At 34.2% G+C, this 18,571-nt stretch overlaps 1 protein-coding gene across 1 annotated transcript in view; it reads left to right on the forward strand.

The window, feature by feature from the left end:
• The window catches only part of ASCC3 (activating signal cointegrator 1 complex subunit 3), a 358,425-nt gene that overhangs the window by 100,232 nt on the left and 239,622 nt on the right, over window positions 1-18,571 (forward strand). The window contains exons 9-10 of the mRNA XM_021693642.2: window positions 1,141-1,341; window positions 1,789-1,929. Coding sequence (XP_021549317.1) covers window positions 1,141-1,341; window positions 1,789-1,929 — 342 coding nt within the window. The remainder of the gene's footprint in view (window positions 1-1,140; window positions 1,342-1,788; window positions 1,930-18,571) is intronic.

Consider the following 18,571-nt stretch of genomic DNA (forward strand, 5'->3'; position numbering starts at 1 on the left):
ACCTTAGGAAAAATTATTTAATTACTCAATTTTCTTCTTTATTAAAAGGGCATAATAAAAGTACCTAGGGGGGCCTGAATGGCTCAGTCAGTTGAGTGTCCAACTCTTGATTTCGGCTCAGGTCACAATCTCAGGGTTGTGAAATCAAGCTTCAATTCTGGCTCCCTGCTCAGCCAGGAGTCTGCTTCTTTCTTCCTCTCCCTCTGCACCTCCCCCGCCCCCATGTGTGCACACATTCACGCTCTCTCTTCTTCCATCTCCCTCTCTCTCAAAATAAATAAATAAAACCTTTTAAAAAATAAATATATAAAAAATAAATAAATAAATAAATAAATAAATATATAAATAAAAGTACCTATACCATGGAATTGTTTTGAGAATTAAATATATCAAAGTGCTCACAATTAATATATACTACAGTGTAAGTTCTGAATGAATATAATCTGCAGCTATTGTTCCTACTATTATGGCTGCTATTAAGAAAGATATTTTTAAATCCATAACATATTGGGTGCCTGGGTGGCTCAGATGGTTAAGCGTCTGCCTTCGGCTCAGGTCATGATCCCAGGGTCGTGGGATCGAGTCCCTCATCGGGTTTTCTGCTCCTTGGGAGCCTGCTTCTCCCTCTGCCTCTCTCTCTCTGTCTCTCATGAATAAATAAATAAAATCTTTAAAAAAAAATAAATAAATCCATAACATATTGAAACAGAATTTCCTACTCACTTATATCCATATTTCTTGTTTGGACTTTCATTAGTTATCTTCAATCTAACTGAACTAGAATATCATCATATAAACTCAAAAGATACCTGTGTTTCATTTTATTTCCTTATGTTATTAATTTATCATTGTTTTGTACTTAAGATCATGTACAAAGATACAGGTATATAGTGTCATTATCATATTTTTCAAATTTAGTGAGTATGCAACTCCCAAATGCATTAGAATCGTATAGTAGTTGTGAGTTCTCAGCTGCACATTTTGGTTTAAATATTGGATATATTGAGAGACTGAACAAATTAATCATCTTTTTTTTTAATCAAAGAAGTAAATGTTTGCATTTAGTATTTTATATGGGTCCTTCACATTATCATCATTTATAATGAGTCATTTTTTTTCTCTCTCTCTTTCTTTCTTTAGATTGGGCAGCTGGCTTTTAAAGGAATGAGGAGACTCAATAGAATCCAGTCGATTGTGTTTGAGACTGCCTACAACACCAATGAGAACATGCTGATTTGTGCCCCTACTGGGGCTGGAAAGACCAATATTGCAATGCTTACAGTTTTGCATGAAATACGCCAGCATTTTCAACAAGGTGTTATCAAAAAGAATGAATTTAAGGTAGGAAATTAACAAGTAAGACCACAACTTTTTAAATTGTAAAATTAAAATCATTTGTAGTTGTACATGTTACATGAAATCTGGAAAATTTTAAGGGTATTACTCATGATGTCATGTAAAGATTGCTGCTTGATTTACTCTATTACTAGTAAGGCAGTCCCTATTTGTGTTATGAAAATCCTATTACCCCTATGAAACGCTGTGAAAATACATTTAGCTTTGAAGCAGAACCAGTGTTCAAAGTGATGAAGATGTATAAACAAATTTCATTGTCCTTTAAACAGCTGCACACCTACCTAAGAAAGATAAGTACTTTTCAGATATCACTGTTAAGATATTTTACTCTACAATTATATTTCACAATAAATTGTGACTTATATTGAATGCTGTGAAACAAATGACTTGTAGTTTTTGCTCATTCATCAAGGTACTATTTCTTTGGCACAGATTGTATATGTTGCTCCAATGAAAGCCTTGGCAGCCGAAATGACAAATTACTTCAGCAAACGTCTAGAGCCACTGGGCATTGTTGTGAAAGAATTGACTGGGGATATGCAGTTGTCAAAAAATGAAATTTTACGAACTCAGGTATGTTGTGTACTTAAGTTTTTTGTTTAATACCATTCTTTTTTTTTTTTCAGGTAAACATAATACAGACATAATGTAATGAAATTCTTTTATTTGTAACCACATATTACCTCTACAAAAGAGGTTTTTGCTGGTGCTTTGTCCAATTTTGTCCCTTCTAACTTCTGTGATTCCTGCTGTGTCTTGAATACTGTTAGATGCCTGGTATAAATTTTAAGTTCATTGACAGTAAATGTTCTTTTAAAATGGTAGAAAATGAAAATGTGAATAAGACCAGACTTCAGTTTTAAGAGCAGGAAAATATATAGATCCTTAAATGATCCCACTACTATTCTAAACTATTCCATAAGGATTGCTTAACATATAATAAAAATTTTTAGTCATTCTTTATTTCATCAAAAAGGAAGTTATTAAATCGCGCACTGTATATAGCACTGTATTAGGTGAAATGCATGACAACAACGATATTTAAGATACAGTTCCTGCCTACAAGGATCTTATATTATGACCGAATAGGCAAAAACTCTATTAGAGCTACAACTAGATTATCATTAATTGGGTGGAACATGTAAGTAAGGTAATGTTCATAATGCTTTGAAAAAATGCAGTAATGGATAACCAAATATTAATGGGACAATCCACCCTCAGCAGTGGACTGGAGTGAGAATGAGGGAATATGCTGGCTGATTAGCCTGGCACCTTTGCCAACCTCTTTTCTGGCCTGTCCTTACTGGTTATTAAATGTGTATTTTAAACATTATATCTGATATGTAATTAATACTATTAGAGTTTAAAGTCAGGGGTTGGGGAATGGGGAATTGGAGAAAGCTGGTCAAAAGGTACAAACTTCCAGTTATGAGATAAAAAAGTACTAGGGGATAATGTACAACATGATGATTATAGGTAACACTGCTGTATGATATATAGGAAAGTTAAGAGAAGAGATCTGAAGAGTTCTCATCACAAGGAGAATTCTTTTATTTTTATTGTATCTGTATAAGATGATGGATGTTAACTAAACCTACTGTGATAATCATTTCATAGTGTATGTAAATCACGTCATCGTATTGTACACCTTCAACTTCTACAGTAATGTATGTCAATTATTTCTCAGTGGAACTAGAAAAAACAAAAATGGGCAGAGAAAGTGAATAGACATTTTTCCAAAGGAGACATACAGATGGACAGTAGGTATATGCGAAGATGCTCAGCATCACAAATCATCAAGGAAATGCAAATCAAAACTATGATATATCACCTCACACTTGTTAGAATGACTGTTATCAAAAAGAAAAGAGATAAGAAGTGCTGGCAAACGTGGAGAAAAGGGAACCTGTGAGCACTCTTGGTGGGAATGTAAATTGATGCAGTCACTGGAAAACAACATGGAGGTTTCTCAGAGAATTAAAATAGAACTACCGTATGATCCAGCAATTCTACTCCTGGTATATATCCAAAAGAAAGGAAATTAGGGTCTCAAATATCCCATGTTCATTACAGCATTATGAACAACGATCAAGAAAAAAAAATTCTATTAGAGTTTAAAGATTTAGTAGTGAAGATCAGTTCCCTATTTCAGTTGTAGTTAGATAAAAAGCAGTGATCAGGATGTAACTCTGGTTATTTTTAATATCCTTTTTATTTCATGAAATAATGAAGGGGAGTATATTAACGTTTAGAGACTGTCACTGACAGTCTCTAAAAAATCTGTAATTTGACAAATGGCTTTGTATTTCAGAAAGAGGTAGCAGAAGGAAAATCTTTAGTAGAGCCAACAACATAGTTCTTATATTTAAGATATGTAGAACTTTATCTTTTCGCATTTACATTTAACAGAATCTCAGATTTATTTATTTTGTTAGCATAAATAGATTTTTAACTGCTGAAAATGATCAGTGGTAGAGCAAACATTGTTTGAATTTTTACTACATATTTATAAGAACAGGTAATGGCTCATTAGGAGCTTAACCTTTCTTTTCCTTCAGATTTTCAGCTTCAAAATTAATTTTAAAATGTTAATGTACTTCCACTACTGCTAATTCAGGTCTTTTAATTGGAAAATTTTAATTCTGAGATAATGTAAAAGAATTTTGATGTGTTTTTTATTTAAAAAATACATTATTTTGTTAAGTATTTTATCAGTGATAACACTGAGTAGTAAACTAATATTTTTATTATTCTGTCATCATAAGTTTTAGCTTATATTGCCTAACTGTGATATATGGTTAGATTTTAAAAACCAGACTAGGGATGCCTCGGTGGCTCAGTCCATAAGCGTCTGCCTTTGGCTCAGGTCATGATCTCAGGGTCCTGGGATCGAGTCCTGCAGTGGGCTCCTTGCTCAGTGGGGAGCCTGCTTCTCCCTCTGCCTTCCACTCTCCCTGCTTGTGCTCTCTCTCCCTCTCTAACAAATAAATACATAAAATCTTTTTTTTTTTAAAGATTTTATGTATTTATTTATTGGAGAGCGAGCGAGAGAGAAACAGCATGAGAGAGGAGAGGGTAAGAGGGAGAAGCAGGCTCCCCGCTGAGCCGGGAGCACGATGTGGGACTCGATCCCAGGACCCTGGGATCATGACCTGAGCCGAAGGCAGTCGCCCAACCAACTGAGCCACCCAGGCGCCCTAAATACATAAAATCTTAAAAAAAGAAAAAAGACTAATATGTGGGGTCTTCTTCATTAATTACTTTGGCTAAAATTAATATGGTAATTTCCAACTTATGTTTTATCCCGTTGCCTTGAAGGGATATGAGTCTCTTATTAGTGATAGTGTTCTCTTTTATAGTGATTCTTTGGGTTAGCATGTCCTGAACTCCATCAACTGACACCTTAAGCTACTCTATTGCTTTCAACCACTAGAACTGTGCATGTTTGGGAAATCCACTCACTTAGGAAAAGCCTCAAAATCACAGATTAGTTCTGTGTGGCTATATTTTTTTCAGAGTAGATTTTTGTTCCAGTGTCAGCTTGATTTTTTCCATGGGACTCTTGGCTTTTCTCCCATAAATGTATTAGTTTTCACTCCAACATTTGAGAGGTTCCCATGTTGCTGGGCTTTTCACCTTAATTTTCAAGCTGCCTTTTCAGTTCTGAATCCTAGCTCTGAACTCTGATTTCTGGCCCATTTTGCCAGTGAGGCTGTGGTTTTTCCTACCCCCTTTTTTGCTGCGATAGCAGTGGGTGTGGGATCATACTCTTAGGTCAATAATTTGCACTCTGGTAATTGATTTGTAGTTTTGACATTACTTTTCTCTATTTTTACCAATTTCTGATACTGTCCTGTTTCTTAAAAGTTGTTTTTATTAATTGTATACAGCCAAGTATTTTATAATTATCTGCAGAGATTCATACCACAGCTTTGCTCATCTGCCATTACTGGAAGTAGAATCCAATATCCTAATATTTTTTATTATTGAATTTATTTGTATTTCAAAAGCACTAACTTTCTTTTCCTAGCAGTGAAGACTAGAAAGCATATTTTAAAAATTGAACTGCTCTTTTAAAAGTTAACCCACACCAAAAACCATAAGATACCTTAGGAATAAACCTAACCATAGGAATAAACCTAACCAAAGAGGTAAAAGATCTGTATGCTGAAAACTATAGAACGCTTATGAAAGAAATTGTAAAAGACACAAATGGAAAAACATTACATGCTCATGGATTGGAAGAACAAATATTATTGAAATGTATATACTACCCAAAGCAATCTACACATTTAATGCAGTCCTGATAAAAATAACACCAGCATTTTTCACAGAACTAGAATAAACAATTCTAAAATTTGTATGGAACTAAGAAAGATCCCAGATAACCTAAGTAATGTTGAGAAAGAGAATGAAAGTGGGAGGCATCATAATCCCAGACTTAAAGCTGTATTACAAAGCTGTAATCATCAACACAGTGTGGTACTGGCACAAAAACAGACAAATAGATCAATAGAACAGAATAGAGAACCGAGAAATGGACCCACACCTATATGGTCAAAGCAGGAAAAAATAACCAATGGAAAAAAGATAGTCTCTTCAACAGATGGTGTTGGGAAAACTGGACCACTTTCTTACACCACACATAAAAAGATAATGTTATTAGGAAAATCATAAGGAAGAGAAAATACATTTATAATATTGTACAATCCACATGTAAGTGGACCTGCACAGTTCAAACCCATGTTATTCAAGGGTCAACTGTGGTCAGTTTAACGTTTCTGTTCTTTTTATATAACTTGTATACTTAACACAATGAACTGAATCATGTTTAAAAATTTTAAGTTTATACAATAAAGAGAAAAAAGTTTTACAGATTTGTAGAACACAGTACAGTATTATACATATTCCCAATTTATGGACACATTTGATTCTGAAAGTTTGTTGATGTATTCCTAGAAGTTGTGTTACATATGATACATTCCAAGTCTAGCTCCCAGGCCTAGCTGAACATAAAATTACAGAGATTATGTCTTAAAGCTACACAATAGGACACATAGACTGATAATTTCTTTAGTGTGTGATTTTTATTTTCATAATGTCATATAAAGGCATATAGAGTAACTCAAAATTTGACTTTTAACAAATTTGTCTTTATTAAAAATAAATTTTTCTGAAATTTGAACCACTCTAGAGTCTGAGACCATACCTATGATGTACTTACCTAAAGAAATGAGTTTTGTATCCTGATGGGTACAATGAAGTTTAGGGAAGAAATCAAGTCAGTTTTTTCCTCTTCTATTTCTTGTAAGTCTAGCATTAAGAAACTTTCTGCAAATGGTAAGTTCGGCTTTGGCAGTCTCATCTCATTGTTGTGCCAAATCCCGGGCTCTTCCTCTGTATATTTCTGCTTTAGTCTCTCTGCACACCATTAACAGACTTTAAAAAAAATTTTAAACCCTGCACTGATTTGGTTATGCCCATTACTATACAGCGGCAACTCTCAAAATATGGTACAGAAACATTGTGTTTCCTAAGCTCTTTCTGGGGGTCAGCAAGTTTAAAACCAATTTTCATAGTAACATTATTTTTTTTAAATATTTTATGTATTTGAGAGAAAGAGAGAGAGAGAGAGAGAGCATCAACAGGAGGGGGAGGGGCGGAAGGAGAGGGAGAAGCAGGCTCCTGGCTGAGCAGGGAGCCCGACATGGGGCTCCATCCCAGGACCCCGAGATCATGACTTGAGCTGAAGGCAGTTGCTTAACCGACTGAGCCACCCAGGCATCCTTATAGTAACATTATGATGTTACTTTCTTTCACTCTCATTTTCTCAAAAGTATATTGTGGAGTTTTCCAGAGTCTGCGTAATATGGGATGTCATCGACAGCTAATGAAGTGACTACTTTCTATTTTTGTGTTGTAAAAATTTCTCAGTTTAACACTCTAATATAAGAAATTGAGAGAGAGAGATAACCTACAAATACAAGAGTTCTTTGGGGCCTCAATAATTTTAAGAGTGCAAAGGAGTTCCAAAGCCAAAACGTTTTGAGAACCACTACTTATGTAAGACAGTGGATTATCTTCACAATCTGGTGAAAACCAGCCTGGTTTTCAGCCTTATGTCCCAAATACTTACCAATACAACCTATAGCCAAACAGACCATTTTTGCTTTTTCTAAAGTAACATTGCTCAAATAACATTTTCTTGAGTAAACATTACTATTTTCTAAGTTTCCTCATGCATTTTCTCTTTTTCATAATGTCGTTCTTTATTCATTGACATTTGTCTGAATCATTTTTCAAAACTCAGTTCAAACCCTCTGAGTACTTTTTTCTTGCCTGAATCCTATAGCACCATTCATTTATATTCATAAAATAAGACCTACTCCACAAAGTCTATGGTTTTAGATCTGGTGAGATCTTAGAAATCTGGACCACTCTCAAATAAAATTTTGATTGCTTTTGTACTGTATCTAGCTGTGTTGTTGATGTTAATGAAAGAATATTTATGGAAAAACAAGGGAGGTAACATTTGAATTGAAATTATGAGCCAGTCACTATGCTAAGTGCATTATGTGCGTCCTTGCTCGTATTATAAGAACCTTATTGAATAGTGTCTCCACTTTACAGATACAGAAAGTTAAACATTAAAATCTACTTAGATTTATATATTATATTGTCAAAAGATTTATGAACATCTCCCCCCCCACCCCCATCCTTTGCTTATTTCTGAACTTCCCTAGATCGGCTCTGTGTCTTTTCTCAATATTTGTTAATTCTCTAAGGGCAGGGACTGTGTGCTTGGCCTCAGTAATAGTTTATAAATTGAACCGCCTCTCTTATATTTGCTCTTTATTCTCCTCTAGTATAAATATAGCCCTACTATCAGTGATGCTAATTTTTTGCAGACCTGAAACTGTATAGTTACTAACCTCTTCACCTTGTCCTACTCTCTATTCTCTCAGATTCTCAAAGATTAATAGACTGCTGTTACCACTGCATTTGAGATTGGGCTGCAGAAAGAGCAAAGCAGGACTATTGCAGAGCATGTAGGAATATAGACATACTCAACTTTTATTTTTGAAGTTTTAATTTTTTGCTTTCCTGACTTTTCACTTATATAATTTTAATAGCTTTTTAATGATTCCCTTTGTAATTTTTTGGTAAATAAGTTTCCCAATAATTAATACAATTAAACATAATTTTGAAATTTCCCTGTTGTTTAAGAAAATATTTTCAGTATTGTTAGTTTGTCTTTATTTTTCCATATGGGAAACCAAATTAATCTAATTTGTAAATTCTTTGTCATGCTGTTCTGATCATATTGTTCTCTTGCTCATAAACTTTCATTGGTTCTTTTTTGCGTGAATTAAATCCAACTACTTAGCTTGTTGAGAATCTTGTATAAATTAAGTATAATACGAGATGTGGTTTGTTTTGTGGTTCACTAGGGACTGTCAGGTCTAGTAGCAGTTATGATTTTATTGAGGTTTGAATGTAAAATTTCCTTTGCAAGACAAAATTACGTAATTCTCAGATTTATTGTCATGAAAAATAGTCTGTGTAGACAACAAATACCTATCTTGTCTTCAGCTGAAAAGCCACTTTGTGCAACTCTGAAGAACTCAGTAAATTTGTCATCAGTGAAAACACCGATTTCCCTTTCCAACCTTATTTTCCATTGTTCTTCATCTATGTTTACTTTCCAACTTCTCCCCCTAATTGTATCATTTGCAAAGTTATTATTTTATAATATTCATTGTTATTTTTAATGGTTCCATTTAGCAGTTGTGTTTTTCCTTACACCCTGTCCTTCCTCATCTCGGATTATCCTTTCTGCATCTCTTCCTAACATCATAAATTCAGGGTTCCTTTAAGCCTCAGTGAAAATACTTGTCAGAAATTTTAGAAAAGTTTCTCCTGTCCTGGGAGTGACTTTGTATTAAAGCAGAGCATGTGCCCTGAATTCTGAAATTGTTCTCCTTTTTCTTTTATATTTGCTTGCTCATATTTATGCTGGGCTGAGTTTATCTGTGCAACTTTGGGAGTTGGGATGAGCTATTTTAGGTTTTGTTTGTGTTTCTCTTTTGGCTGGGTACGTAGGAGATTCTGTTCAAATCTCTTAGGTGTAGGCAACAGCAAACGGAACCCTGAATCTGTCATATTATTCTGTTTTCAGAGCTTTGGCAACCGTGGTTGGGAGTCTGTGTGTGGTGTGCATATGCATGTGCTCCCATCACACTCTCCTGATTTACTCTTCTCATGAGGGTTTTTATTGTATTGAGAATATACAGATACTTAGGAGTAGAGGGTAGGAACAAAGGGGAGTTGGAAAAATGGGTCAGAAATTACATGTGTTCAGGTTTATCTGGATATCTGTGTGTTATGTTTTAATTTACTGTTGCTATCTTCTGTGTAAAATCTGAGAATGTCTTTATTTCATCTCCATTCCTGAAGGATATTTTTGCTGGATATAGACTTATACATTGTCAGTTCTTTCCTTTTAACACTTGAAAAATACATGACTTTTTTTTAGCCTCCAAGGTTTCCAAAGAAAGAGCCACTGTCACTCAAATTGTTATTTCTCTGTAAGTAACGTGTTTCTCTTAATCCTCTTTCAAGATTCTTTCTTTGTATCTGGTTTACAGAAATTTGATTATGATATGTTGAGTTGTAGATTTTGGGAGTTCATACTGTTTAGTATTTGTTTTAGCTTCTTGAGTTTGTAGGTTTGTCAAATTTGGGAAACTTTGAACTTCTCTCTCTTTAGCCCCTCATTCTTTCTCCTCTCCTTGGACCCCATGGACAAGAATGTTAGATCTTTTGTTATAGTCCCACAGGACCCTGAGATCAGTTCATTTTTTTTCAACCTATTTTCTCTCTGTTATTCAGATTTGATAAATTATATTGATCTTTGAGTCCACTGATTTTCATCTGTTGTCTACATTCTTGCTATTGAGCCCTTGCAGTGAGTTCTTAATTTAGGTTGTTATAGTTTTCATTTCTAAACTTTCTATTTGGTTTTTCTTTGCTGAGACATATTTTTTTCCCCAATTATTTCAAGTATGTTCACAACTGCTCCCTGAAAGATTTTTCTGATAGTTGCTTTAAATGTTTTGTCAGGTAATTCTGACAGATGGGAAGGTAAACAGATGTAATATACCAACTTAACATTTTCTCAGCAGTTTTGTATACGAACTTATCAGAGGACAAAGTAACTTCTTGTAGGAATAGTGAGTTTGGTTTTAAATATGTTGAGCATGGAAAGATTGTTGAAGTTTATAAACATAACTGAATTAGAAGGGCAGAGTAGTCCAAAAGGACTCCAGAAGCATTCCTGGAATTAGAAATATGATGTCATTTTTTGGGGGGGGGCACCTGAGTGGCTCAGTTGGTTAAGCGACTGCCTTCGGCTCAGGTCATGATCCTGGAGTCCTGGGATCGAGTCCCGCATCGGGCTCCTTGCTCAGCAGGGGGTCTGCTTCTCCCTCTGACCCTCTTCCCTCTCGTGCTCTCTGTCTCTCATTCTGTCTCTCTCAAATAAATAAATAAAATCTTTAAAAAAAAAAAAAAGAAATATAATGTCACTTAATAGGTTTTCATTATGTAATTCCTAATGTATCTGGTGAAATGTGTTAAATGCTCTGTGCCTAGAGATTAGGATTTCCTGAATATCATTAACTTTGCCCTCCTTGTTCTGTAAAAGATGTAAATTTTTTTTTTACAGAGGATATTAAAAACACACACACACACACAAAACAGCAAGATGATATAAACTAAAGGCTAGGTATGAAGGGTAGTAGGGTAAAGGAAAATATAAGCCAGGTTAAAAAGAGAAGCCAAAAGCAATACTAATGCAATAATGCATATAACCAAGTTGAGGGAGTCCTGACCAAGTTTATAAATCAGTGACCATTTGCTCAGGAGAAGCCATTCTTGAAGGTAACAGGCAAAAATATTTCCCAGGAGCCCTTAAAGAGTGAAAAATCAGTAATCTAATGAAACAGATCTTCAATAATATCTCCTAATTTGTGGCCTTCCCTTTGTCCCCTATTTGTCAGAAATTTAGAACCCTGGATAAGGAACTCTCCTAGGTTAAGATAGGAAATAATATAATTGTGGTACACCCTAAGCCTCGAAGCAAACTTATGATAGGCATTTAAGTTTTATCTTCTATAACTAATGCTAAACAATATAGTAATAAAATGGCTCCATTTTACTATTAAGATTTTCAGTTTTTAAAACATTTTATTACAATTTTTAAAATTCTGCTGTTTCATTTTATGTAATCTAAATGAAAAACTGAGGTCAGTAGTATTTTTATTGGTCATATGAGTGAGTCATTGAGTGTAACCACCTTGGGGCAGATTTGATGTGTTAAACCTGGACTTAGAGGTGAGCAGGAGGGAATGGCCTAAGGGCAGTATTCTCAGACATGTTTGGGTCATAGACTAGTGAAAATCTGATCTCCACAGGAATTTGAATTGGGGATGTAGGTAAACACAGACATATAAAATTCTGCACAGTCTGTTATAATAGTTCATTCCTCTCAGGTGAAGCAACCCTAGCCCAAGTTGACCATTCCTTTGAAAAAAGAGGGTACCATGACTTGTGAATTACAATTCTGGAGTATCTTTGTTGGGTAAATCAGCCATTAGAATCTGTACATACTTGAATTGGCCCTCAGTTTTAGTTAGAACACTATAGATTTTAACTGCACTTGGCTGACACTTCCTGGTTGCTTTCGTGTGTTGAGGATCAAATGTTTTATATAAGAGTGATGAAGTATATATTATTAGGCACTCAGTAATAGCATTATATTGTTAGCTATGATGCAAAGCAGCTGAAACGTTTCATAAACTTTATTCAATAAAAAGTGTGCAGTAGAAAGAGATGAAGATCTGGTCAGTGAGATTCTCATTTTATAGAAGTTAAAATGATTCTTGAAGACTCCAGGGTAAATATATTTCGTGAATCTTATGATACAGCTTGCATTTTTCACAGATTATTGGCATATAGGCAGAAATATATGATAATTTTGGGAAAACTGGATTAGCTTGGCAGACATAGCTTACTTTTCAGTTCCTCTAAAACTGAGCTGCCTTGATAGGGTAGGGACATCATAATTCAGACACATTAGGTTTCTTCCCCCAAGGCATCTGCAGAAACATAAGAATTTCTACATCCTTATTTGTATCTCTTTTTTTGAAATTGTGGATTTATTCTTATCACTTACCTCTGAGATTTTTAAAAATATCTGCTTAAACAATCTGCTAAATGAAAACATTCTATGTTAATTTGAATACTTTCTTGAACAATACCAAATGCTTATGTTTTTCTCCATAATTTGATATGTTGTGACATCTGAGAAAATACAGTTTATGAGATTCTGAGAGCTTGATAGATTAGGACAATTTGTTAGTTTCAAGTAGTTCTTGATTTGAAAGCCAGTTTTCTGTTGTTTGGGGCAGATATTTTAGTCAGTATTGCAGGCAATTATTTTCAAAAAGGTTCTTGTCTCACAAACGCTGCATCAGAAGCACAAAGTTGCTGTAAACCTAAAATGCAGCACGCAGCTGGTTAATTTTAGGAAATCTACGGAGCTATGCTTTCTGTAATTTCTGTGACTGATCTAAATAGCTTCTTTTGAATTTGTAGTTTTCACATGTCTGTAAAAAACTATTTTTATGTATCAAAACTGCAATATATGAAATCATATTTTTGTAGAGCTTTGTGCCTCTACAATCATAAATAGTTTTTATAAAGAAAACTGAATGTACTTGTGGTCATCATTGATTTGAACCTTGGTTTAAAATCATTACATAGAGATATTTACTGCCTGTTTTCCTTGGATTATCAGTCACGAGAACATTAGACGGCATGCCTATAGGTAGTATGATATATATTATGTGAGTTCCTAGAGTTTAGACCATTTTGTATCCTAAATGTCATTTTCCATATGTTTTGTTGCATAGTTTTACAACGAGCTCTGTGACACTTTTTAAGATCAGTGTGAATTAAATGTTAATTTTATTTTGAGAATTTTCATACTTCAAATTTTTTTCTGACTTCAAAAGGATAACGTGATCATTGTAGAAAAGTTAAAAAAAATACAGAAAATTACAAAGTTTAGCATATATCTTCTTAAACTTTTTTCTAGTCAAATATGTAAAACTTTAAAAAATGAAAGTTGATTGTATATTATTTTTTTACACTTTTTCCAGTAAGCGTTTTTGCATATCATCAAATATTCATATTGCATGGCATTTGATAGCTGCACAGTATTCCCTTTCTTGGATATACTAAGTTAACTGTACACTTCTGGTGACTTTTACTTAAGAGTTTATTTACTCTTATTTACTTACTTTTATTTATTCACTCACTCATAGCGGATTGGACACTGAAGGGAAGGAAGCAAATAGGGTATCTCAGAAACTAAGCTGATACGGTTGGAAACAAAACTTTCTCTTCTAGTGTTTGAGTTGATTTTTCATGGACTCCAGGTTAAGGGATTCCTTTACACTGATATTTATCAAACTATCACAAATGCCTTCTTCAATTTTAACCATCAGCATAAACTTTTATTTCTTTAAGTCCAGAGATTGATTGGATGTATTCCCCTTTAAAGTCTTCTTTGTCTTATCTGTTGTTATGTGATAGGCATGTATGTGATATCCTCCCCTAGAATTACTTGTAGGGTGGGCCGTGGGTTATCTAGTTCTTGGTATTCCAATTATAACTCTTTTTTTCCTCTTCAAAGCAAATCTAAATGCAAGGTCATCTTGGAACTGCTATGTTTTAAAAATAAAATAACCAAAAATTATTTCCTATGGTATTCTAATTCTCATTATTGTCTAATTTACATATTGTAAATACTACTTTTTTTATACTTTAAAGAAATATTAAGCACCTTATACATTATAAGGCATAGGGCTTTGTATTCTGAATTCACCTGTGTTTAAGGCAGGTCTTGGCCTCAAAAGCTAAATCTAAAAGAATATCAACGCCCTCTGCCCTTTCCTATTTACGTTAAAAACATTTTCATGGTATAGTGCTTTGTTCCCTCAAGTTATAGGAAACTGAAATATTCAAAATGTTTTACTGTTGTTATTTGATATAATATATAAAATTTTTTGAAGATAGTGTTTTGCAAACAGTTGACATTCAACAAATGTTAATCCCTTTCTGCTGCTTTATTGGATTCTTTACTCTGCTCCTTACCCACTATATCTCATGAATAATAACCCCAGAGTATACACGTGATGATTTTTGCTACATTGACTATGCATGTTAGAATCAAAGAGAAGAGAAAAATTTGATGATTTCCCTGCGTTTTAGAAATGACAGCATAGTAAGTATGAATGGTATTTATTGGGCTGAAAGTGGGATATCCTTTGACATTTCCCTTTGGCAGGATAGTAATCTGGAATTGATCCTGGGAGAAGACCTCTTACAGGCTTGGCTTAAAAGCAGATTCTTATGTTCAGTTTAACCCTCTTTTTACTAAAGGATAAAAGTTATTCATTCATTCCTAAATTTCTTACTAGAAAAGAAAATAAAGGTTGTATTCTAAGGAAAGCACCAGATACTACTACTTGTTATTTTTAATGCATGTATACTGGTTGATCTTTAAACATTTTATTTTAGCTTTATTGAGGTATAACTAATATACAAAAAAGCTGTACATATTTAAAGAACACAATTTAATGAGTTTTGACATATGTGTATATCAGTGAAAGCATCAACACAAATTAATGAGTATTCATCAGCCCTGAAAGTTTCTTCACATCCCTTTGTACTCTTCCTCCACAACCACCATCCCTAGGCAACCACTGAAATGCTTCCTGTCACTATAGGTTTGTTTACATTTTCATAAATTTTATGTAAGTGGGTTCACATAGTGTGTACTTTTCTCTCTGGCTTCTTTCACTCAACCTAATTATTTTGATATTCATCCACCTTGTTGCATTTATTAATGGTTCATTCCTTTGTACTGCTAGCTACTACTGTGTTGCATGGATATACCATAGATTGTTTATCCATTCCATTTTTTTTTTAAAGAATTTATTTATATGAGAGAGAGATAGAAAGAACACGAGGGGGTGGGAAGAGGGAGAAGCAGGCTTCCTGCTGAGCAGGGAGCCCTACACGGGACTTGATCCCAGGAGCCTGGGATCATGACCTAAGCCAAAGGCAGACGCTTAACCGACTGAGCCACCCAGGCGCCCCTATACATTCAGTTTTGATGAATATTTGCCTTGGCTCTAATTTTCCCAATTACAAATAAAGCTACTATGAACATTCTTGTACAACTATTTTTGTGGACATATGGCTTTCATTTTGGAATTAGTACCTAGGAGTAGAATTGCTGGGGATATGGTAGATGTATGTTTAACTTTTTAAAAAACTACCAAACTGTTTCCAAAATGGCTGTACCATTTTACATTTCTAACAGCCGTGTATGAAAATTCCAATTCCTTCACATCCTCTTTAACACGTGTATGGTTTCTCTTTTTAATTTTAGTTGTCCTAGTGGGCGTGTAGTAGCATCTCATTGTGGTTTTAATGTGCATTTCCCTAACGATGTTGAGCATCTTTTCATGTGTCCTTTCGGTATCTGTGTATCTTCTTTGGTGATGTGTCTTTTCAAATTGTTTGCCTTGTTTAAAGTATTTTAAGTCAGTGGTTTGTCTTATTGTTGAGTCACAAGACTTGTGTAAGACTCTAAATGCGAATCCTGTGTTAGATATGTGCTTTGCAGTATTTTATTCCAGTTAATGACTTGCCTTCCATGTTTGTAACAATGTCTTTCGAAAAACAGATACTTAATTTTTATAGAGTCCTAATTTATTGACTTTTTCTTTCAGAGTTCATCCTTTTTGTATCCCATTTTAAAAATATTTCCTAAGCGGGCGCCTGGGTGGCTCAGTTGGTTAAGCGACTGCCTTCGGCTCAGGTCATGATCCTGGAGTCCCGGGATCGAGTCCCGCATCGGGCTCCCTGCTCGGCAGGGAGTCTGCTTCTCCCTCTGACCCTCCTCCCTCTCATGCTCTCTGTCTCTCATTCTCTCTGTCTCAAATAAATAAATAAAATCTTTAAAAAAAAAAAAAAATATTTCCTAAGCCCAAGATAAGTATATTTTGTCCTATAATTTCTTCTAGAAATTTCATAGTTTTAGCTCTTAGTTTTAGGCTATACCCCATTTTGAGTTGATTTTTGTGAAAGGTAGGAGTAAGGGTTGAGGCTCATTGTTTTTGCATATGGATACTTGTTCTGGCACCATTTGTTGAAAGGGGTTATCTTTTCTCTATTGAATTACCGTTGCACTGTTATTGAAAACCAATTGACCATGTATGTGTGGCTCTAATTCCTGGATTCTGTTCTGTTCTCTTGATTTTGTATGTTTATCTTTAGGCCAGTACCACACTGTCTTGATAACTATAACTATAACGTATGTCTTGAAATCATGGAGTGTAAGTCTTCCTACTTTGATCTTTTACAGAGTTGTTTTGGTTATTTCAGGTTTTATTTCCATATAAATTCTGTATGTTTTGGTTAGCTTTTATAACTTTTCCTGTTACTATGCAACTTTATCTAGTATCCATAGAGTAGAGAGAGAACATGTTATAAAATTGTTAAGTGGGGATTGTAGCTGTTTATTTTTAATTATTTTACAGAACTTGCAGCTCCTGAAAACATTGCTTTAATGGCAATGCAAGACTAACTGACTGAAGAGAGATTTGAAATGTTTTGAAAAATAGGGGAAAGTTGCCCACAACACCCTAGGATTATAGATCCTAAGTATTTAATTTCTTTTTAGTACTTTGTATTTTTATTGTTTTTTGTCATTTCAACACATACTCTCATCACAGGAAATTTAAAAATAGACAAAAATAACATAACTTACCCAATCACAAGTTATTACAAGTATGTACTTTCCATTTCTCATTTTTATGCTAAGATATTTTATATTCATATATTTAGTGAAAGGTAGTATGGCATAATGGTTATGTGGAAGTTCATTGACTTTATATGTGTGAATTGTTTAGAACAGTGCTTGGCATGTGAGTTCTTAATAAGCATTAGCTTTCTTTTAATAAAACCATGCAAATAAATTACTTTATATCTTATTTAACAACATACCGTAAACAGTGATACGTGTCAGTAGATATATACCTACAATTTTAATGACATCAACTAGCCATACAAAGTGGATTACTGATGGTTGTGAAAGGACCACACACACAGACCTGCTGTATTCAATACAAACCATGTATTCCTCATTTATTAAATTGGGAATATAGAGCACTGCTATTCAATACAGTAGCCACTGGCCACATGTGACTTTTTAAATTAAGATTAAGTAAGATTTTATAAAGTTAAAACTTACGTCCCTCATTTTCACTAGCCTCATTTCAGCTGTTCAGTAATCACCACTGGTTACCAAATTAGATAATGCAGACATAGAACATTACCCTCATCATAGAAAAGTCTATTGGACAGTGACAGTGTAGTGCTTGAAGGAAGCATTGTGGCAGTATAGAGAATAGAAGCTGAAGCAGTGTATGTGCACACATATGTTTTTTTCTTTTGTTACGGGACAGTTAGTTCAGGATACAGAAGGTCCTGCCAGTCAAGAAAAGCCAATCACTGTTAAGCCCCTCCCCTGTCATAGAATTTAGGCTTACAGTCACTGGGCTTCATTTTAAGGGAGTGTTTACAAATGTCAGGCTTTCTTGATTCTGAATCAATTTTGATACAGTTTTCAGTTGTACAGTTGAAACATCTCTGCTTCTAGCTTCCCTGGGGTCCTGGAGAGCCCTCTCCCTTCAGTAATATGCAACATTGTATGGATATTATATGGCTTATTTAACTCTTGCTTGGATGTTTATTTATAGTTTTCAAACTTCCTGTTAGAAAAATCAAGGACTGTTTATAGATTGGCTAGAAATCTGTACTAAAAAATAAAACATATATAATAGAAATAAAATAACCCACCAAGTTTTGAAAAATTGGCATAAATGCTTAATAAAACGTTGAAAATTGCAAAACAACCTTGTAGGGACCAAAATTTTATTTTTTTTTTTATTTTTATTTCATTGAGGGGGGAGACCCAACATTTTAGCACATTCAAATTTGTAACTAAGAATGGCATTTTCATTGATTTGCCATTTCATAGTTTCTCATTAAAAAATTAATTTGATGTTATCCTTTT

Source organism: Neomonachus schauinslandi, chromosome 8 (assembly GCF_002201575.2).
Source record: "Neomonachus schauinslandi chromosome 8, ASM220157v2, whole genome shotgun sequence".
NCBI classification, from domain to species: Eukaryota; Metazoa; Chordata; class Mammalia; order Carnivora; family Phocidae; genus Neomonachus; species Neomonachus schauinslandi.